Here is a 24497-nt window from a genome sequence, read left to right on the forward strand (position 1 = left end):
TGATTAGTACATGTGCAGGAGTTGATTATAAATTAAGAGGGTAGAGTCTTAGTATTGGAGAAGATTGGAGAGGGATATCATGTTCCACAAACAACCAGCCTGCTAGCAGGATAAATCAACACTCGGTTCAGTCAGCAGTCACAGGCCTCATTAGGGTGTTTCTCAACTTGCAGTTGATTCCTATGGGTCCAGCATTTCAGAAGTCAGCATTCTACCACTGCTTTCCACATTCTACCTCCTCAGGACATGGTGGAGAAGCAATGAGTTAGAATCAATGATTTGGGGAAGGAGGAATTTTTCAAGGATTTCATTACTTAAATAAAAAATAAAAGGTGTCCTTCTAGCCTCTGGGTAGAAACACTAGACAGTGCATTCGGAAAGTATTCAGAACCCTTGAGTTGTTCCACATTTTGTAACAGCCTTATTCTAAAATGGATTCAATTGTTTTTTTGCAAATGTATTTAAAATAAAAATGGAAATATCACATTTACATAAGTATTCAGACCCTTTACTCAGTAGTTTGTTGAAGCACCTTTGGCAGTGATTACAGCCTCGAGTCTTCTTGGGTATGACGCTACAAGATTTGAACACCTGTATTTGGGGAGTCTCTCCCATTCTTCTCTGCAGATCCTCTCAAACTCTGTCAGGTTGGATGGGGAGCGTCGCTGCACAGATATTTTCAGGTCTCTCCAGAGATGTTTGATCAGGTTCAAGTCTGGGCTCTGGCTGGGCCACTCAAGGACATTGAGAGACTTGCCCCGAAGCCACTTCTGCTTTGTCTTGGCTGTGTGCTTAGCATCGTTATCCTGTTGGAAGTTAAACCTTTGCCCTGGTCTGAGGTACTGAGTGCTCCGGAGCAGGTTTTCATCAAGGATCTCTCTGCACTTTGCTCTGTTCATCTTTCCCTTGACCCTGACTAGTCTCCCAGTCCCTGCCGCTGAAAAACATCCCCATAGCATGATGTTGCCACCACCATAGGTGTGGTGCCAGGTTTCCTCCAGGCGTGATGCTTGGCATTCAGGCCAAAGAGTTCAATCTTGGTCTGAGAGTCCTTTTGGTGCCTTTTGGCAAACTCCAAGCTGGCTGTCATATGCCTTTTATGGCCAATCTACCACAAAGGCCTGATTGGTGGAGTGCTGCAAAGATGGTTGTCCTTCTGGAAGTTCTCACATCTCCACATAGGAACTGTGGAGCTCTGTCAGAGTGACGATCAGATTCTTGGTCACCTCCCTGACCAAGGCCCTTCTCCCCCGATTGCTCAGTTTGGCCGGGTGAGAGTCTTGGTGGTTCCAAACTTCTTCCATTTAAGAATGATTGAGGCCACTGGGTTCTTGGGGTCCTTCGTTGCTGCAGAAATGTTTTGGTATCCTTCCCCAGATCTGTGCTTTGACACAATCCTGTCTCGGATAAAAGTTGCTTATACGTGCCTTTCCAAATCATGTCCAATCAATTGAATTTACCACAGGTGGACTCCAATCAATTTGTAGAAACAAGGATGATCAATGGAAACAGGATGCACCTGAGCTCAATTTCGAGTCTCATAGCAAAGGGTTTTTCTGTTTTTTATAAATTTGCAAACATTTCTAAAAACATGTTTCTGCTTTGCCATTACGGGGTATTGTGTGTAGATTGAAACGTGTTTTTAAAAATGTAATACATTTTAGAATAAGGCTGTAACTGTCACACTTTGATGTGATTCACCTGTCTTTGTGATTGTCTCCACCCCCCTCCAGGTGTCGCCCATCTTCCCCATTATTCCCTGTGTATTTATACCTGTGTTCTCTGTTTGTCTGTTGACAAGTCAACCAGCATTTTTGTGTCAACTCCGGCTTTTCTCCAGTCTCTCTTTTGACCCTTGCCTGTCCTAACATTTTGCCTGCCCGCCTGACCACTCTACCTGTCCCTGACCCTGAGCCTGCCTTCCTTTGCCCTGCCTCTGGATTACCAACCTCTGCCTGACCGGACTGACTGCCGTCTTGTACCTTTGCCCCTGTTGCTGTAATAAACATTGTTACCTCGACACGGTCTGCATCTGGGTCTTACCATGATACCTGATAGTGACGTAACAAAATATGGAAAAGGGGTCTGAATACTTTTCAAATGCACTGTATATACAAACGTATGTGGACACCCCTTCAAATTAGTGGATTCGGCTATATCAGCCACACCAGTTGCTGACAGGTGTATAAAATCGAGCACACAGCCATGCAATCTCCATAGACAAACATTAGCAGTAGAATGGCATTACTCAGTGACTTTCAACGTGGCACCGTCACAGGATGCCACCTATCCAACAAGTCAGTTCTTAAAATGTCTGCCGCGCTAAAGCTGGTCAACTGTAAGTGCTGCTATTGTGAAGTGGAAATGCCTCGGAGCAACGGCTGAGCCACGTATTGGTAGACCACACAAACTAACAGAATGTGACCACTGAGTGCTGAAGCACGTAGCGAGGAAAAATAATGTGTCCTCGATTGCAACACTCCCTACCGAGTTCCAAATTGTCTCTGGAAGCAACAATAACTGTTTGTCGGGAGCTTCATGAAATGGGTTTCCATGGTCGAGCAGCCTCACACAAGCTTAAGATCACCATGTGCAATGCCAAGTGTCAGCTAGAGTGATGTAAAGCACGCCGCCATTGGACTCTGGAGCAGTGGAAACCGTTCTCAGTAGTGATTAATCATGCTTCACCATCTGGCAGTCTGACGGACAAATCAGGATTCGGTGGACGCCAGGAGAACACTACCTGCCCGAATGCATAGTGCTAACTGTAAAGTTTGGTGGAGGAGGAATAATGGTCTGGGGCTGTTTTTCATGGTTTGGACTAGGCCCCTTAGTTCCAGTGAAGGTGTAAAGAGCCCTCACCTCAACTCTATCGAACACATTTGGGATGAACTGGAACGCCGACTGTGAGCCAGGCCTAATTGCTTAACATCAGTGACCGGCCTCACTAATGCTCTTGTGGCTGAATGGATGCTAGTCCCCTCAGCAATGTTACAACATCTAGTAGGCAGCAGTAGGCAGTCAAAAGTATCTCGCAAATATCTACTACACTGGCTGAACATCATCCGTGACCATATCATCAGGGCTCTATGGAACTCTTCAAAATGTCACCAAGGATGAGAGCATCAACGAGGGAAAATCGTAGCACAGCCCCTCCACAGGATTGGATAACAGTCAATATGAGTGTGTGTATGCGTGACTCACCAATGTATTTTTGAGTATGTATGGTGATCCTCAATGTGAGTATGTGTGAGATAATGTTAGTCAGCGTGTACAGCAATGTAAATGTGTGTGAACTGCAATGCTATTTCAAATCATGGAATTCCAAATAAATAAGATTCCACTTGGTCTAGTGTTGCAGGGGCAAAAGCATTGGTCATGGAAGCAGGCAGCGGGCTAAACGAGTCAGGGTTTACCCAGCCATGACCCGAACTATGTAATTGGTATTCAACCAAGGCTCTCTCAGTACACCCCGATTATTGGTTTCTGTTGCATCCGCCGTTGGCTGCTGCTGAAAAGTGGGCGGGCCAGCTGCCTGGCTGTCGTCTAGGTCACATTGCTTCTGCCTCCGCAGGCTTGGCAGTGAGTAGCAGGGCCTATGGGCAGACAGACGACTGCCTTGCATTGGAGCTCAGCTGTGTGTGTGTGTGTGTGTGTACGCTTGTGTGCGTGCGTGTGTGTGTGTATATCGCTTCCCCTCCTCCTCCTCCGCAAAAAACCCCCACCAATATATAGAAAGGAGAGGTGAAAAACAACCCACAGTGGTTATTAATCTCCGCTGTGTTCTGAGTGGGCGCCTAGTGCTACGATAATGTGAATATATCTATTTCACAACTCCTCACGTTAGCACCAGCCTATACCGTGTGTAGCCTGCAGTCTGCTGCTGTGGCTGAGGCCATCTTGAGAAGGACCCCCCCCTTCACCTCTGCCACGCTCCTCTTGGGCAGGCAGCCAAATACATTGCACTTCACATTCACAGATAGACTGGGTCAACGAGACAAGTTGGGGGAAGGGTAACTAACTCATATCTTCTAACTTATTTCATGGGCCACTTTCAACATTTCATTGCTACGGTTCTTGTTTGAATTTATTAGCAGGATAGGAGCTGCTGAAACCAGGTGGAAAATTCCAGATGCCCAATAAACAGAGGGGCAGTACATGAAGTTGTCAGGCTCAAAGAATAAGTTAGAGGAAAAACAAAATCGAGGAACTTATTCAAGAAAGATCCAGTGTAATATATTATAAAGATATATTATAAAGAATAAAGCGAACTGGATGGAATATGGCGAACAATGAACCAAATTCTTTTTCAATCAATATAGAAATGCTACCAAAAAAATCTATTGAAACTTGTTACAAATGATGGAGTCACGCATGATTCACCAAATTATACTTTAAGAATATGTTTTTGTTTCAGTCTCCTCCATCTTCACTAACCGAAGCTAATTGTATGGATTTATTTCCTAATAATAATGAAAAATTAACATCTGTACAGAAAGACTCATATGAAGGCAGAGGAGGAATTTCTTGAAGCAATTAAAGCCTTTAAGGGAAAACTCCAGGGCTGGATGGCATATCAGTGGAAGTATACACAACTTTTTTTTTGATATACTCAGAGGACCATTATTAGCATGTTTTAACCACTCCTATATAAATGGTAGATTATCAGACACACAACAAGAAGATCTGATATAATTATTACTGAAACAGGACCCAAGTGGTATATATAAAGATCCAGTCCATTTAAAAAATTGGAGGCCTCTTACACTTCAGTGTTGTGACGCAAAAATCCTAGTAAAATGCTTGGCACATAGAATTAACAAGTATTGTCAGATATTATTCATCCTAATCAGATGAGTTTTTTACATCGACGATACATTTGAGATAATATAAGACAAATACTGGAAACAATAGAATACTATGAAATATCTGGGATTTTGAAAAGGCTTTTGATAAAGTACGACTGGAGTTTATATATAAATGCCTAGAATATTTCAATTTTGGGGAATCTCTTATTAAATGGGTTGAAGTTATGTATAGTAACCCTAGGTGTAAAATAGTAAATAATGGCTACATCTCAGGACGTTTTAAACTGTCTAGAGGAGTAAAACAAGGTTGTCCACTATCGGCATTTATATTTATTATTGCCATCGAAATGTTTGCTGTTAAAATTAGATCCAACAATAATATTAAGGGATTAGAAATCTGTGGCTTAAAAACAAAGGTGTCATTGTACGCTGATGATTCATGTTTTCTTTTAAAACCACAATTAGAATCCCTCCACAGCCTCATAGAGGATCTAGATACTTTTGCTAACCTCTCTGGATTCAAACCAAATTATGATAAGTGTACTATATTACGTATTGGATCACTAACAAAATGCTAATTTTACATTACAGTGTAGTTTACCAATAAAATGGTCTGATGGGGATGTGGACATACTCGGTATACAAATCCCAAAAGAAGGAAAGGATCTCACTCCAATACATTTGTAGTGAAAGTTAGCAAAAATGGATAAGAACTTGCTACCATGGAAAGGAAAATAACTGTCTATGTGTGGAAAAATCACCCTGATTAACTATTTAGTCATATCACAGTTTACCTATTTGCTTATGGTTTTGCCTACACCTAGTGACCGTCTTTTTAAATTATATGAACAAAAAAAAAATCAATTTTATTTGGAATGGCAAGCCAGACAAAATTAAAAGGGCCTATTTATATAATGAATATGAATTCAGAGGGAAGAAATGTATAAATATTAAATCATTAGACCTCTCACTAAAGACATCAATCACACAAAAGTTATACTTAAATCCGAAATGGTTCACCAGTAAATTGGTAGGAATGTCTCACCCCATGTTCAAGAATGGCCTTTTCCCCTTTATTCAGATTACAACTGCTCACTTTCGGTTGTTTGAAAAGGAAATAATCTCCAAAATATAGATATTTTTTAAACAAGCCTTAGAAAGTTGGTTGCAATTTCAGCTTAATCCACCTGAAAAGACAGAACAAATAATACAACAAATATAGTGTGGTTAAACTCAAATATACTAATTGATAAAAAAAAAATATATTTTTCGATTAAATGTTTCAAAAATTTATCATTTTAGTGAATGATATCATAAATAGGACTGGTGGAGTTATGTCACACATGCAGCTAACACAGACATATGGAAATGTCTGCTCTACCCAAAATTACAACCAACTAATTGCAGCATTACCACAAAAATGGAAAAGGCAAGTAGAAGGGGAAAAAAGTTAAGAACTTGTTTGTCGGCCCTGCATTACAGAGCATAAATGGTTAAAGAAAAGTGTGATAAATAAAAACATATACCAATTTCATTTAAGGACACAGCTGTGTCATATAAATTGCAAAATAGTTGGGAAGACATTTTTGATGATGAATTGTGAATTGACTCGCAAAACAACGACGGATTCAAAACCAATACAATGTTATATATTTGAGGGATACAATCTTCCCAGCTCTGCAGAATTTGCTGTGAGGAGGCAGAGTCATTAGATCATTTATTTTGGTACTGTCCATATGTAGCTCGTTTTTGGACACAGGTCACAGGAGTGGCTGAAGAATTCCAACATTTGCCTAGATCTAACATTACAGATAGCAATACTGGGTGATTTGAAAAGCCATAGTCAATCAATCAATAATATAATTTTTATTTTAGCAAAAAAGTCTACCTTTAATTTACAATCTGTAGAAGCTATGAGAATAGAAAGGTTCAGTACTTTTGTGAAGCATCACAGCACAGTTGAAAAATATATGTCAAATAGAAATCCAAAGTGGGTGGTGTTAAGAGATAGATGGGAGGGGTTGAATGGAGCTGAAGGGTGGGACTAATAACCAAGATAAGGTAAGATAGATAAGATAACCAATGTAAAACATACGGGGTCTATAAAATGTATTTAGGTTTATAAAAATTGGGAAATAACACAGTTACAAATAGAAAACAAACTGGGTGGACATCATAAATAGAGGAAGGACCAAAAACAAACAAAACATAACTATTGTCAAATAGATTGCGTCTGACAAATATGTCTGTATGTGTATGAATATGAAGGTAGAAGCCTAAGTGTTACAGTTTATTGGTTTACTCCGAATGGGGGAAGGGTGGTAGGGTTTGTAGGAAATAATAAAGGTATATTCAAAAAAAAAGTACAGATGAAGTTGGAAATTTACATACACTTATGTTGGAGTCATTAAAACTAGTTTTTCAACCACTACAAAATGTTCTTGTTAAACAAACTATAGTTTTGGCAAGTCGGTTAGGACATCTACTTTGTGCATGACACAAGTACATTTGATAAGTACTTCTGATAGGATAATTGACATCATTTGAGTCATTTGGAGGTGTACCTATGGATGTATTTCAAGGCCTACCTTCAAACTCAGTGCCTCTTTGCTTGACATCATGGCAAAATCAAAAGAAATCAGCCAAGACTACAACAAGGTAGTCTACAAGAGGTCTACAAAAAACCTTGTAGACCTCCACAAGTCTGGTTCATCCTTGGAAGCAATTTCCAAACGGCTGAAGGTACCACGTTCATCTGTACAAACAATAGTACGCAAGTATAAACACCATGGGACCACACAACCGTAATTCCGCTCAGGAAGGAGACGCGTTCTGTCTCCTAGAGATGAATGTACTTTGGTGAGAAAAGTGCAAATCAATCCCAGAACAACAGCAAATGACCTTGTGAAGATTCTGGAGGAAACAGGTACAAAAGTATCTATATCCACAGTAAAACAAGTCCTACATCGACCTTAAAGCCCACTCAGTAAGGAAAAAGCCACTGCTCAAAAACAGCTATGAAAAAGCCAGACTACGGTTTGCAACTGCACATGGGGACAAAGATTGTACTTTTTGGAGAAATGTCCTCTGGTCTGATGAAACAACAATAGAACTGTTTGGCCATAATGACCATTGTTATGTTTGGAGGAAAAAAGGGGAGGCTTGCAAGCCGAAGAATACCATCCCAACCGTGAAGCACGGGGGTGGCAGCATCATGTTGTGGGGGTGCTTTGCTGCAGGAGGGACTGGTGCACTTCACAAAATAGATGGCATCATGAGGAATTAAAATGATGTGGATATATTGAAGAAACATCTCAAGACATCAGTCAGGAAGTTAAACCTTGGTCGCAAATGGGTCTTACAAATGGATAATGACCCCAAGCATACTTCCAAAGTTGTGGCAAAATGGCTTAAGGACAACAAAGTCAAGACGGCCATCACAAAGCCCTGACCTCTATCCTATAGAAAATGTGTGGGCAGAACTGAAAAAGCGTGTGCGAGCAAGGAGGCCTACAAACCTGACTCAGTTACACCAGCTCTGTCAGGAGGAATGAGCCACAATTCACCCAACTTATTGTGGGAAGCTTGTGGAAGGCTACCCGAAACGTTTGACCCAAGTTAAACAATTTAAAGGCAATGATACCAAATACTAATTGAGTGTATGTAAACTTCTGACCCACTGGGAATGTGATGAAAGAAATTAAATCTGAAATAAATAATTCTCTCTACTATTATTCTGACATTTCACATTCTTAAAATAAAGTAGTGATCCTAACTGACCTAAGAGGGAATTTTTACTAGGATTAAATGTCAGGAATTGTGAAAAACTGAGTTTAAATGCATTTGGCTAAGGTGTACGTAAACTTCCAACTTTTATATGGATATATATATTTACCCAAAAAATATATGGGGGATTGGAAATTATGCAGATAATTGCATTGATGGAAGCAACAATCTTTCCGCAATATTAAGCTGATCCACCTCTAAAAAATGTATTTAAATAAAAAGTTTTCAGGCTCTTCTTTAAAGTTAGGTTCTGAGTTCTTTGTTCTGAGATGGAATTTGGCTGGCCTTCGATCAAACGTAGAAGGCAAATTGGCTGTCACTCTTCATCTCTAATGTTGACTTGCTCTGGGGATGTTGAACTGGAGGAGACTAAGACAGATAAGCAACTTTGATCCGTTCTAACAGACTATGGCAGATTTTAGGAGCATGGTTTTTTATTTTTAATATTTTCGGAAGGGGTCGTCTTAGGGTCTCCTTGTCCCAGCGTGTCCCCATCCGGTCACTGCAGAGCACTTAAAACAGAAATAGAGAGAGGGAGAGGGAAGAGAGTGGAGACAGAGATAGAGGAGAGAGAGCGCCACGAAAGAGAGAGAGAGAAGAAAGAGGAGGAGAGAAGAGAACACTTTTCTCGCTTCTCTCTTCTCTCTTCCCTCTACCTATCTCTCTTCTCTCTCCCCGTCCCTCGTACCCCTCACCCCACTCTCTCTCTCGTTCACTCTCTCTCTCTATTCTCTCTGGGCTCTGTCTCTGTAAAGGAGCTGCATGGAGCTGCCTAGCTGAGAGGTCCCTGGCTGGGTGACTCCGCAGTGAGCATGCCCTAGATATTCATCACTGCCACACCGGGCTGTGGGGATAATATATTCCTCCATGGCACAGCGGCGCCACACACATTACTCATCTCTATATGGAGCGGGAGAGGGAGGGAGGAGGGAGAGGTGGGAGAGAGGGAGAGGAGGGAGAGGTGGGAGAAAGGGAGAGGAGGGAGAGAGGGAAAGGAGAGAGAAAGGGGGAGAAGGGAGGGAGCGAGTCGGGGAGGGTGGGTCAACAGAATTTTCCATTGGTTTCAGCATTTTCCAAGTGTTAGTAATGGGATAGAGGGATGAAAGGGAGGGATGGAAGGAAGGGATAGAGGGATGGGAGATGGCAGTTAATGACCATACAGGGGGAACAGTGAGCTCCTCCAAACCCACAGTCAGACAGGAAGTAGCTGGTCACACTTCCTGTTCCTGTTTGAGAGAGCTGGGTCGTAATCATTAGAGCACATCGTAGCAAAATGTTTCGCAACCGTAAACTAGTGTTTCTTATTGGACAAGTTAAGGTAATCCGTCCCTGTTTCAGTACGTTTTTTCCCCCAGTTTGGTGTCAATCTGGAGACGATCTTGCTTTAACACAATCTCTACACACGTCTCTATGTGCCATACAAAGACCTGTCGAGGAAAACAGAAGAGCAATTAACAAAAAGAAAATTGTGCAGAGCTTAGTGTCAGATGTCTCAAAGGCATTATATTAGCTACCACACTATAGTTGTGAAGTATGTACGTACACACTCCACTCCTCTAATGTACTTAGACATGGTCTCAATTACAGAGACATTTCAAATAATACCCTTTCTGTCTTACTCCAAACTAAGTCATGAAATAATAAGGATATATTTGATCGTTCATTTCAAAGTTTCCTTGAGGCCAAAGGGAAAGAAATATTTTTCAAATGCAGCCCTTTAAAACTTCCAAGAGAATAGGAATACGCTTCTATCTCATTTAAGCCTGAGGTGAGTGTTTTTAGTGAGGGAACTGCAACAGAGAAGGTAGTAGTTAGAGGAAGGAGGGACTCGGTGAGCTGCATTGTTGTGCTGTGAGCGATGTGTGCATCCGTGCGTGTGTGCGTCCCTTCCGTGAGTCAGTGTGTCTGTGCGTGCATGTGTGTGTGCGTCCCTTCCGTGCGTCAGTGTGTGTGTGCGTGTGTGCGGGAGGTGTCTCTGTACTCTATGGCAGCAGAGTTATAATCTCAGGAGAACGGGGGGGCGGGGGGAAGGGGGGGGGGGGGGGGGGGGGGGTAATTCATCGCCAGTGCAGATGTTCAAACAGTCAGTGAGCATGGATTCTGCACTGGTAGTAGCACTCCTGAAAACACAGGCGTGGGTTTGACACGACACGGCAGTACTTCTTAAAATGAAGCACTGCCGTGTACTTTTGAAAGGCCTGGATGGATAAAATGTTTATCCAGGCATTTCAAAATCTGACCGTTGCTTTCTTCAACAGAAACAGTCTGAACAGTTAGTTAAACTTGTGCATCTGTACACACAGAGAGAGAGATTCTTACCCAGTTGATCAGACAATACACATTGAGAAAACAGTAAAGGCATTCATGGAAATTACCAGTAGATTCTAAAGGGGACAATATATACTTCTGAAAAACGTTTGACGATTTCTGAGGGGTAAAAAAAAAAAGTAGAAATAAACATGTCTGATAATGACATGAGAAAAAGGTTATGAAGAAAAGTTAATGCACACAGCATGGCCTTTAGCAATCTCCCCTAATAGGGATTTAAGGTGAACCTTATTCACAGCTTTCACTCCTACCTACCTAGGCCTATTACCTTTTCACATTATCAAGACGACTATAAGAAGGCCATTTCTACAGTACGTCAATGAGAGGTAGAAAATGCCTGGATAAAGCCCGGTATGTTCTGAGGAGTTAAAAACGACACGTTCTCGTGTTGCAGCTTTCGAGAAAGAGAATGCCAACCGTCGTGGCACAGTGATCGAAAAATGTCAGCGCTCTGCCCTTTGATTTTAAAACCATGAAGACAACCTGTGCCTTATCGTCACTGAAACATTTCCCCAGTGCTTTCACTCATCTCCTAGCCATCCCCAGATCTTTAGAGAAACACAATCGAACCACCATTTTGGGTTAACAGTACCAAGCAAAAGAAAGCGAACAGAAAACATATGACAGAGACTTTGACAGAGTTACAAATGAACAAGGTCTCCAACTGTCAAAACGGAACAAACGTGGGTTAGTGTCGTGCTCATGCTTCACCGAGCAATGAAGACAAAGAAAGAAGAAAATAAACTAAAGGGAAAACAAGACTGTTTAATAACTTCACCTCCGAGGAGGCCAGAGAAAATACATGCAGAGTTTCAATTTGAACATCTTTCACTTTGCAGCAAAGGTGGGAGTGAGGCGGGAGATTCTTGGAAACGGTGACTATTGCGAGCGTACACCTCATTCCCCATTTAGAGGTGACCTTTCACCCTTAGTACACAACCTTCTGGTTCGCTGTAAATTATGATCTGCATCTCCAAAGAGGAAAGAGGTTGTTTAAAAAATAAAAAAAAAGGAAGATCCAAGAGGTGCCCATTGATATGCACTTCAATGAATAAAAAGGGGAAAAAACAAAACAAAAAAACAAAACAAAAATGTTTATCTAAAAATAGTTTTGCACATGCATGAATATCAGGCTTTTCTTTTTTGGGGGTCAAAAAGGGAAAAAGACAGAAAAATACCTTTGTCTTCGTCACCATCATTATTGGTGAAATCACCGCCTTGACTGTTTGAGTTGGCTCCTACGGTCAACAACAGGAGGGAGAAAAGTAGAGGGGATGAGGGGAGACAGAAATGTAAAAAAAAACAAAAAAAAACTGTCTCTTATAAAAAACAAAAACTGATTATAAAAATGCATTGAAAACTTTCTAAATCTTTGGCATTTGTGTTGAGAATAAAATTATTGTGGAAACATTCATTCTAACAGTAACCAATTGGATAGCATGACACACAAAAGTAGGAGCACCAACACAGCATTCTGATAAGAACTGTTCACAAAACACAGATGTTTAGTACAGGTAAGAACAGATGAAGTCGGAAGTTAACATACACCTTAGCCAAATACATTTTAAATGTTTTTCACAACTCCTGACATTTAATCCTAGTAAAAAGTCACTGTCTTTAGGATTACCACCTTATTTAAATAATGTGAAATGTCAGAATAATATTAGAGAGAATGATTTATTTCAGCTTTAATTTCTTTAATCACATTCCCAGTGGGTCAGAAGTTTACATACACTTAATTAGTATATGGTAGCATTGCCTTTAAGTTGTTTAACTTGGGTCAAACGTTTTGGGTAGCTTTCCACAAGCCTCCTTGCTCGCACACTCTTTTTCAGTTCTGCCCACAAATGTTCCATAGGATTGAGGTCAGGGCTTTGTGATGGCCACTCCAATCCCTTGACTTTGTTGTCCTTAAGCCATTTTGCCACAACTTTGGAAGTATGCTTCGGGTCATTGTCCATTTGGAAGACCCATTTGCGACCAAGCTTTAACTTCCTGACTGATGTCTTGAGATGTTGCCTCAATATATCCACATAACTGTCCTGCCTCATGATGCCATCTATTTTGTGAAGTGCACCAGTCCCTCCTGCAGCAACACATCCCCACAACATGATGCTGCCACCCACGTGCTTCACGGTTGGGATGGTGTTCTTCGGCTTGCAAGCCTCCCCTTTTTTCCTCCAAACATAACGATGGTCATTATGGCCAAACAGTTCTATTTTTGTTTCATCAGACCAGAGGACATTTCTTCAAAAAGTACAATCTTTGTCCCCATGTGCAGTTGCAAGACCGTAGTCTGTTTTTTTATGGCGGTTTTGGAGCAGTGGCTTCTTCCTTGCTGAGCGGACATTCAGGTTATGTCGATATAGGACTCGTTTTACTGTGGATATAGATACTTTTGTACGTGTTTCCTCCAGCATCTTCACAAGGTTCTTCGCTGTTGTTCTGGGATTGAGTTGCACTTTTCAATCCAAAGTACGTTCATCTCTAGGAGACAGAACGCTTTTCCTTCCTGAGTGGTATGACGGCTGCGTGGTCCCATGGTGTTTATACTTGCGTACTATTGTCCCATGATGTCAAGCAAAGAGGCACTGAGAGAGAAGGTAGGCCTTGAAATACATCCACAGGTACACCTCCTATTGACTCAAATTGTGTCAATTAGCCTATCAGAAGCTTCTAAAGCCATGACATCACTTTCTGGAATTTTCCAAGCTGTTTAAAGGCACAGTCAACTTGGTGTATGTAAACTTCTGACCCACTGTAATTGTGATATAAGTGAAATAATCTGTAATCTGTAAACATTTGTTGGAAAAAGTACTTGTGTCATGCACAAAGTAGATGTCCTAACCGACTTGCCAAAACTATAGTTTGTTAACAAGAAATTTGGTTGAAAAACGAGTTTTAATGATTACAAGTGTATATGAACTTCCGACTTCAACTGTATGTGCACATTATTAAAGAGGCATTATTTAAAGTGACTAGAGATCCTTTCATTAAAGTGACAGTGATTGGGTCTCAATGTAGGCAGCAGCCTCTCTGAGTTAGGGAACGCTGTTTAGCATAGAAGCTGTTTTTCAGCCTCTTGGTCCCAGCTTTGATGCCCCTATACTGACCTTGCCTTCTGGATGGTAGTGGTGTGAACAGGCAGTGGTGTGGGTGCTTGTTGTCCTTGATGATCTTTTTGGCCTTCCTGTGACATTGGGTGCTGTAGGTGTCATGGAGGGCAGGTAGTTTGCCCCCGGTGATGCGTTGTGCAGACCGCACCACCATCTGGAGAGCCTTGCGGTTGAGGGTGGTGCAGTTGCCGTACCAGGCTGTGATACAGCCCGGCAGGAGTTTGTCTGTGATGTGTAAGCTGAGGAACTTAAAACTTTCCACCTTCTCCACTGCTCTCCCTTCGATGTGGATAAGGGGATGCTCCCTCTGCTGTTTCCTGAACTCCACGATCATCTCCTTTGTTTTGTTGCCCTTGAGTGAGTGGTTGTTTTCCTGACACCACACTCCGAGTGCCCTCACCTCCTCCCTGTAGGCTGTTTGTCGTTGTTGGCAATCAAGCCCACTACTGTTGTGTCGTCTGCAAACTTGAATGCTGAGCTGTAGTCAGTGAACCACATTCTTACATAGGTATTCCTCTTGTCCAGATGGGATTGGGCAGTGTGAAGTGTGATGGCGATTGCATCGTCTGTGGACCTATTGGGGAGGTATGCAAACTGAAGTGGGTCTAGGGTGGCCGGGAAGGTGGAGGCGATATGATCCTTGACTAGTCTCTCAAAGCACTTCATGATGACAGAAGTCATTTTGTTCAGCTATCTTTGCCTTCTTGGGTACAGGAACAATGGTGGCCATCTTGAAGCATGTGGGGACAGTAGACTGGGATAGGGAGCAATTGAATATGTTCGTAAACACACCAGCCAGCTGGTCTTCGCATGCTCTGAGGACATGGCTAGGGATGCCGTCTGGGCCAGCAGCCTTGTGAGGGTTAACACATTTAAATGTCTTACTCACGTCGGCCACGGAGAAGGAGGGAGGGGGGGGGGGGGGGGTGCAGTCCTTGTTAGCAGGCCACGACGGTGGCACTGTATTATCCTCAAAGCGGGCAAAGAAGGCGTTTAGTTTGTCTGGAAGCAAGACGTCGGTGCCCGTGACGTGGCTGGTTTTCTTTTTGTAGTCCGTGATTTCCTGCAGACACTGCCACATACGTCTAGTGTTTGAGCCGTTGAATTGCGACTCCACTTTGTCCCCGGACCGGCATTTCACTTGTTCGACTGCCTTGTGACAAATAACATTTGATTTGATTTGATTTAGTCGTGTTATGAGGCATTAGAGACACTGCAGTGATTTCCACCGCCAGCCCGGTAACAGTGTGTGATGTATGAATACAGGGGCTGTATGGACGTTGTAATAGTGTCTGTACTGTAATGTGCAGGTAGTGTTAGACCCGTTCTCCACAGGGGTCTGATTTGGGTCCTGTGCTATTTGAGATGGACGTGTTGTTAAGATGACGTGTTTAGCCATGGCTAGATCGACAACTGGACCGTTAGCCTGCTGTGGTCGTGAGAATACCTGGTTGATTATAGACTTCATTCTCAGATAGGCACTGCGGATTGACTCACTGACAGACCCATCAGAGTTGTAACGATGATCATTATTAAGACTAAGACAGCTGAGACAGGAGTAGCATCCTGTGACATTGTGTAGCCACTTGGCCGGTCTCAGACTGTGGTTGCATCCCACATGCTTTCAAGAGAAACCATATGATTAGACGTGTGGAAGATCACATGATTTCCCATGTCAAATCATGTGAAAACGTCTTTTTGGAACACTTTGCTTTCCACTGGGCACGCACTGGTTGAATCAATGTTGATTCCATGTCTTTTCAATGAAATGACGTGGAACCAAGATGGAATAGACGTGGAATTGACGTCTGTGCCCAGTGGGATGCGATCACATGTTTTCACGTGTAGTGCCATGTGATCACATATTGCATTACACGTAATCACATTAACTTCACATGAGATCACGTGAAATCACATGAAAACATGTGTTTTTGGAACACTTCACATGTTCACGTGAAATTCCTGTGATCTTCCATAAGGGCCTATCCTCTATATAGTCCACTATATTTGACCAAAGCCCTATGGGCCATGGTGACAAGTAGTTAACTATACAGGGTATAGGGTGCCATTTGGATTGCATTCTAGTTCTAATTAAACTATTATTTCATTTAAAGAAAGCAGCAAACATTGCTATGATAACTGTTTGTTTTGACACTATGTTGGTCTGGTGTCACTGAGGCGCTAGATCGCTAGCTGGTTAGTACATAATGAGGCCTAAGGCTTGACACACACACACACACGCACACACACACACACACGCACGCACGCACGCACACACACACACACGCACACACACACACACACACACACACACACACACACACACACACACACTGAACAGGCCTGTAATCTCCCAGTTAACGGTATCTCAAGCTGTACAAACAAAGGCAAGTGGCCATGTCAGTTTAACGCAGCAAAGCATAAACTCCCACATCTGTCCTGTACAGAATGTCCCCCCCCCCTCCCCCCTCACGCGTGTCTGTCTGATGGTACGACCATCAGACAGACACCCAGCACATCGGTCAGACCAGATGAAAGAAGAAACCCGTCTCAGTGTTTGACTGAGTCTTGGTTTGTTTGTTGCCCTTGAAAAAGTCAAAAGGGAAAACCGAGAGCGTGCAGAGTTGTCCAAGGTTTGTAGTGATGCATCCCAAACGGCTCCCCATTCCCTATAGTGCGCTGCCTTTGACCAGAGCCCTCTTCCTCTTCCCTAAGGAGGCACCCTAATCCCTATAGTGTACCAACTTTTCACCAGAGCCTTCTGGGTGCCATTTGTGCTGTCTCATGACCTAGCCTGGAGATATTGTCCTCTCTCTGCCTGCCTGGCCTTGCCTGCCTGGCCTTGCCTGCCTCTCCATGCGTATGACTGGCTGTCTGAATCACACACTCACCACAGACAGACTGGCAGCTAATAGCTCAGGCTCCAGTGCTGTGAACCCAACTGGGATTGGCAGGCTACTTATGCTCAGAGAAGGGCCAGCGTCCCAAATGGCTCCCCATTCCCTTTCAGTGGACATTCCCCATGGGCCCTGGTAAAAGGAGTGCACTATATAGGGAATAGGGTGCCATTTGGGAAGGGCCCAAAGAGCACAGCTCTCTCTTACACAAGCCACTCACACAAGAAAAAGCATTAGAGCAAGGTAAACCTACTATAATACTGTATTGAGCTGTCATTCAAGCCCTGTCAATGTATTTGTTCTCTTTCTTCAATGTACTGTAGCTTTTCTCCCTCCTGTGTTTCTGTGCAAAGGAGAATTGGATTCATAATGAAATACAAGAATGCAGGTTATCTGCTGCACTATCCCATTGATGGATGTGAGTCTGAAATGGCACCCTATTCCCCATATAGTGCACTACTTTTGACCAGAGCCTCATGAACAGAGCCAAGTACAGTATGTAGGGAACAGGGGGCCATTTTGGATGTACTGTAGCCAAGGTGTGGGCCACAGCCATACACCCCTAAAACCAACAAAGATCTGATAAATCACAGGCCATTATCTCTGGGAGCACACATGTAGGTAACAAGCAATACATTTGTTGTAATTTCTGCTTTCTATTTCTGTTCCAGTGTTGATAAGTAACACAGAACTAATATAGGAGGGTGTTATAATTAAAGATGGAGAGAGAAAGAGATGAGGCCTGGGATGTATCCCAAATTGCACCCAATTCCCTGCATAGTGCACTATGTTTGACCAGAGCACTATGAGCCCTAAGGGTGCCATTTGGGACACGGGCCGCTGTGGTATTGTCTTCTCACCCAGAAGAGCCCTCAAGAGGCTCCATATTCACTCTGATTAATTCACAATAAAACAGGTTTACCTCCCGGGTCTCCGCAGTAGTACCCAGTCTGCAGCCACTGCAGAGGCAGATAAAGCCAGCTCCAGCAACAGCTCCAGGAGCTATCACACACACACACACACACACACACACACACACACACACACACACACACACACACACACACACACACACACACACACACACACACACACACACACAGACATACAAACACACACACACACACACAGACATACAAACACACACAGACACACACACAGAGACACTGCACCTCAAATTAAAGGAGCTCTGGCATTAAAATACAATCCCAAATGTACCACTTTTCACAAGCCAACCCTTGCTAGACAAAACAGAATTCACCACCCACACTGCACAATCAAAAAGGATACAAAAGAACAGAACAAGTGCAGGTTATCAATATTGAACTATATATGGCGTAGTCGTTTGTACTTAAATCAGACGACACAATGGAAGGCCGTTCTTAATCTGTCAGTCCATTTCAAAAGGAGAACTATAAAACTATAAATCCTCTTTTCTGATCCCGAGCTGTCAGGATGTCTCCACATTACATAGGATTTGAAAAGGCCAACTCTGAGGGCGTCTGTAAGGATGAAGGGCAGCCCGGCAGTATGGAGGAGGAGAAGATGAACAGAACAGGGAGAGAGAGAGAGAGAGAGATGTCTTCCATGAAGCACTGACTGACTCCTCAAGAGGAGACAGAGGTTGTGTCCCAAATGGCAAACGTGGTGCACTATGTAGTAGGGAATAGGGGCCCTGGTCAAAAGTAGTGCACTATGTAAGGTGCCATTTGGGATGCACTCAAAAATAATATGGAGAGAGTTGTCTTCTTGGCTCCTGAAGAGGAGCTGTTGAGTCTTTCCTTCGGGCCAATTGCCTTAAGCTAAGAACTGTAGCGATAGTTCAGGAGATTTTTAACACATCAACATTCATGGCCTGCATTCATACATTTTAATGCCAGCAAATGTATCCTAATGTACTGATACTTGAAACTGCCTTCATTCTGTAATTGACATCTATGAATTCAGGTTAGAAGGCATAATGTATCCAAATGAAAGATTACCTGAGGCTCGTTATATGACCCGAGGGTCTAATATTACCAATACACAGACCAAGGAGTTCAGAGTCCTCTGCTAAACCAGTGGATAGACAGCAGCAACTGCTCCAATCTGTCCACCAGAATTCTAACCCTTGATCCACTCCACTCCACTTCTACAACCATACCTTTCCTATCACATTATTGGTAAAGCCACACAACAACAGAAATGACTGGATAGAATGGATACACTTGGGACATCCTACATATTTGAGTCCAGTTGCCTACACGTAAACAAAAAATTTCACACGGGGAATAGAGATTTCAGTTCACGCCAGTGATGATAAGAACTGTTCTTATAATTCTCAGGAGATTGTATGTCAGAGTAACGACCCAGGCTGTGCATCCGGACTGGGATTGTCAGATTATCTATCGCCTTCTGTGGTACTTAATCTCGCAAGAGCTCTGGCTAAATGTAGCATAGAGAGGTCTAGAGTTCTGCATGAATACATTGGAGAATTTTCTTCACATTGACCTTCATAGACCGGAAAGAGTCTGTCTCTTCAGAAGAGACAGCGACAGCCCAGCAACAGTTCACGGTTCGACCTTAAACATCTGTGTTCCAGTTGCACTAAGTTAACCAGCTCTTAATTTTATTTTATCTTGCTGCAGGAGTCTGATGGTGGGGCCTGAAGGGGGTAAGTGCATTACATCCGTGGTGTAAGTGTCAGAACTACTCCGAGTCAGACCCCAAACGGGACGTCTGCACTGCACCCAATTCAACAGGAGAGAAGGTTGACTGCTACAGAATAGAATAGACAGGAGCGGGACATCCTACGCCCTCAGACAGTAGGGAGGTCTAAATATCTATGTTCTCTCTCTATTACACCACATACAGTAGTCCACATTCATTTCAAGCCTTCAAAATCATTGTGCCCTTTGGTAAAAGTATCGCATTTTGATCAAGAGTGCACCACCGTTTCTGGTTCAAGTAGTTATCCCAGCCACTTTGAACTGCTTCAGAACAAATGGACCTGCAAAGTGAAATGTCAAATCAAACAAAGAGGCAAACGGAGGATAACAAGACATTTGTGTTAATCAAGGTGTGACATACCATCCTCAGTTGGCACGTAAATGTTTAGGTACAGGCAGTCCTCGTTCTGATCCTGCATATAGGTTACCACTGTATCCAAGTTGGCTGTGAACCACACCGGCAGCATGTCGTTGAGTAACTTTTCCTCCAGGTACTGTGGACACACAGAGGCGAACTGGGTAGCATTCCTGATCCCAGGCCAGGACATGGGAGGCTCGGGGGGCTGGAAGCGTCTCTCCCCTGTAGGGGCCAAAGCGTACGGGATCCCCAAGTACTGCTCCACGGGCCCTAGGATCTCATTGGGCAGTGTCGTCTTTAACCCCCGCAGCTTCCCATAATTCGTGGTGACAACAGGGTGGACTGGGGTCTGAGCCACGACCGGCAGACACACAGACGCTAACAGGAAGCCAATCCATAAGAGAAGGTAGACCTTGGATAGGTAGACCATCCCCATTCCATGGGCTATAGTGGCTCCTCCAGAGCTCAATGGAGAGGTACTGGTTCCCCCTGGCCTGGCTCCCCTCAACATGCTCCTGCTGCACTCAGCCAAGCAGATTGTGGTCCTGGAAGTTCCCGGTACTCCTCTCCCACCCCCCACAACAACCCAGACCAATAACCTGCTCCTCAGGCTGTGATTGACAGCTGACAGACAGAGCTCCAGCCAATCAGAGCAGTTTTGTGCAACTCGGTGCCCCCCATCCCAAGAGAGTGGGTCTACGTGTAGGTCATTGGTCAGGGGTGCAGTGCCTGTATTTGTCTCCAGATGTCTTTGCTCGTCGACCCAGTTACCGCTTGGTTGGTTACCCTGCAGGGAAGAGAGAATGGGACATGTAAATTAATCCTCAACACATCAAAGGCTACCTACAGTATGCTGTCCAAATCCCTTCCAATAGATGTCCGCTTGTTGAGCATATAGCAAATCTATGACTGCAAGTCCCCTCTGTGTATGATCAAAATGTGCAAGAGATGCAAGGCATGAAATTGTATCTTTCTAACAAATCAATAGCATGGAATAGAGAACAACATAAAAGTGTGGTTTCGAGTGGAAGCAACAACAGAGATAATATATTGGCAAACTGCTTTATTACCTTGTGTGACATCGTTATGGTCAGGATAACGTTGCACATAGCAGCAGTTTCAATAAAAGCAAACCTAAAGTGTGCACTTGCACACTTGCCATTATGGAGTTAACAGTGGTGGAAACTCTCTAGCCAATGATTACACCAATCCAATGCTTGTAAATTCATGACAGGAAGGGCGCAAGTACACAGTTCTGGAAAAGGGGGGAGAAAAAGGATGCCGCCCAAAACACACATAAAAAAATATTAGAGTTTACTATAGAATACTACAGTACTTACTATAGAATTCTGAAGTTTACTGTAGAATACTATACTACACACTGTAGTATCCCTTGATCATGTGTACTGTAGTACTTAGTATTTTTTGTGTACTGTTGAATACTTTAGTAAATACTACTGTCACATCCTGGTCTGTTTCACCTGTCCTTGTGCTTGTCTCCACCCCCCTCCAGGTGTCGCTTATTATCCCCAGTGTATTTATCCCTGTGTTTCCTGTCTCTCTGTGCCAGTTCGTCTTGTTTTACCAAGTCGACCAGCGGTTATCCTAGCGCCTTCTCCCAGTCTCTGTTTTTCCTAGCCCTCCTGGTTTTGACCCTTGCCTGTCCTGACGCCTAACCCACCTGCCTGACCACTCTGCCTGTTCTGATCTCGAGCCTACCTATCCCAATGTACTGTTTGGACTCGGACCTGATTACTGAAACCATGCCTGTCCTGACCTAAAGCCTGCCTATCGCTACCAAACTAACCCTGATTCAGATGACCATCCTACCCATGCTAGATTACGGAGACATAATTTATAGATCGGGCAGGTAAGGGTGCTCTCGAGCGACTAGACGATCTTTACCATTCGGCCATCATATTTGCCACCAATGCTCCTTATAGGACACATCACTGCACTCTATTCTCCTCTGTAAACTGGTCATCTCTGTATACTTGTCGCAAAACCCACTGGTTGATGCTCATTTATAAAACCCTCTTAGGCCTCACTCTCTCCTATCTGAGATATCTACTGCAGCCCTCATCCTCCACATACAACACCGGTTCTGCCAGGCACATTCTGTTAAAGGTCCCCAAAGCACACACATCCCTGGGTCGCTCGTCTTTTCAGTTCGCTGTAGCTAGCGACTGGAACAAGCTGCAACAAACACTCAAACTGGACAGTTTTATCTCAATCTTTTCATTCAAAGACTCAATCATGGACACTGTTACTGACAGTTGTGGCTGCTTGGTGTGATGTATTGATGTCTCTACCTAATTGAACTTTTGTGTTGTTGACTGTGCCCAATAATGTTTGTACCATGTTTTGTACTGCTACCATGTTGTGTTGTCAAGTGTTGCGGCCTTGCTATGTTGTCTTAGGTCTCTCGTTAGTGTTGTGTTGTCTCTCTTGTTGTGATGTGTGTTTTGTCCTATATTTATATTGTATTTATTTATTTTAATCCCAGGCCCCTGTCCCCGCAGGAGGTCTTTTGTATTTTGGTAGGCCGTCATTGTAAAGAAGAATTTGTTCTTAAATAAAGGTTAAATTAAAAAAATATATTGCGTATAGTGCGTTCTCTAATTCTCTCCTTCTCTCTTTCTCTCTCTCGGAGGACCTGAGCCCTAGGACCATGCCCCAGGACTACCTGACATGATGACTCCTTGCTGTCCCCAGTCCACCTGGCTGTGCTGCTGCTCCAGTTTCAACTATTCTGCCTTATTATAATTCGACCATGCTGGTCATTTATGAACATTTGAACATCTTGACCATGTTTTGTTATAATCTCCACCCGGCACAGCCAGAAGAGGACTGGCCACCCCACATAGCCTGGTTCCTCTCTAGGTTTCTTCCTAGGTTTTGGCCTTTCTAGGGAGTTTTTCCTAGCCACCGTGCTTATACACCTGCATTGCTTGCTGTTTGGGGTTTTAGGCTGGGTTTCTGTACAGCACTTTGAGATATCAGCTGATGTACGAAGGGCTATATAAATAAATTTGATTTGATTTGATTTGATTTGATATTGGCTGGTACTGTTTGGCTATGACCTGGTTTATGAACTATCGCCTGTCCCCGACCTGGCTATTGCCTACCCATTTTGTTATAACAAATATTGGAGCTCAACCATCTGCCTCCCGTGTCTGCATTTCGTCTTGTGCCCTTATAACTACTGTATTATCCACACAAAAAAAACTGTAGTAAATACGACAGAAATGTCTGCAAAAACACTACGGTCCACAAAAACACTGTCAAAAAAATATAGAAAATACGACCGTATTTCATTTACATCTACCCTACCCATTCCCCTCCCCCATATCCCAACGTGTGCCCACCTGTAAGTGACAAACCTACATGCCAAGTATAGACCATATTGTTTGCTTTGAAATCTCCATTCAGAACCCAGTTCTATGTACCTGCAGGTTATGGAAAAGTTGCTTAGTGTTTAGCATTTCTCCAGTAAGTTTCCTCAAGGAAAAAGCCCACTACTATGTCAGATACAGTGCCTTGCGAAAGTATTCGGCCCCCTTGAACTTTGCGACCTTTTGCCACATTTCAGGCTTCAAACATAAAGATATAAAACTGTATTTTTTTGTGAAGAATCAACAACAAGTGGGACACAATCATGAAGTGGAACGACATTTATTGGATATTTCAAACTTTTTTAATAAATCAAAAACTGAAAAATTGGGCGTGCAAAATTATTCAGCCCCCTTAAGTTAATACTTTGTAGCGCCACCTTTTGCTGCGATTACAGCTGTAAGTCGCTTGGGGTATGTCTCTATCAGTTTTGCACATCGAGAGACTGAACTTTTTTCCCATTCCTCCTTGCAAAACAGCTCGAGCTCAGTGAGGTTGGATGGAGAGCATTTGTGAACAGCAGTTTTCAGTTCTTTCCACAGATTCTCGATTGGATTCAGGTCTGGACTTTGACTTGGCCATTCTAACACCTGGATATGTTTATTTTTGAACCATTCCATTGTAGATTTTGCTTTATGTTTTGGATCATTGTCTTGTTGGAAGACAAATCTCCGTCCCAGTCTCAGGTCTTTTGCAGACTCCATCAGGTTTTCTTCCAGAATGGTCCTGTATTTGGCTCCATCCATCTTCCCATCAATTTTAACCATCTTCCCTGTCCCTGCTGAAGAAAAGCAGGCCCAAACCATGATGCTGCCACCACCATGTTTGACAGTGGGGATGGTGTGTTCAGGGTGATGAGCTGTGTTGCTTTTACGCCAAACATAACGTTTTGCATTGTTGCCAAAAAGTTCAATTTTGGTTTCATCTGACCAGAGCACCTTCTTCCACATGTTTGGTGTGTCTCCCAGGTGGCTTGTGGCAAACTTTAAACAACACTTTTTATGGATATCTTTAAGAAATGGCTTTCTTCTTGCCACTCTTCCATAAAGGCCAGATTTGTGCAATATACGACTGATTGTTGTCCTATGGACAGAGTCTCCCAC

General features: G+C 43.2%; 1 protein-coding gene across 2 annotated transcripts in view; it reads right to left on the minus strand.

The window, feature by feature from the left end:
* Window positions 1–24497, minus strand: part of LOC139413054 (neuroligin-4, X-linked-like) — an 80409-nt gene that overhangs the window by 49151 nt on the left and 6761 nt on the right. The window contains exons 2-3 of one of the 2 annotated variants that reach the window (XM_071160069.1): window positions 20005–20788; window positions 12101–12160 (exon numbers count right to left, since the gene is read on the minus strand). In XM_071160069.1, the coding sequence (XP_071016170.1) occupies window positions 12101–12160; window positions 20005–20512 (568 nt within the window). In that variant the 5' untranslated portion in view covers window positions 20513–20788. The remainder of the gene's footprint in view (window positions 1–12100; window positions 12161–20004; window positions 20789–24497) is intronic. The other variant, XM_071160070.1, reaches the window with a different exon arrangement.

Source organism: Oncorhynchus clarkii, chromosome 7, assembly GCF_045791955.1.
Source record: "Oncorhynchus clarkii lewisi isolate Uvic-CL-2024 chromosome 7, UVic_Ocla_1.0, whole genome shotgun sequence".
Lineage (NCBI taxonomy): Eukaryota > Metazoa > Chordata > Actinopteri > Salmoniformes > Salmonidae > Oncorhynchus > Oncorhynchus clarkii.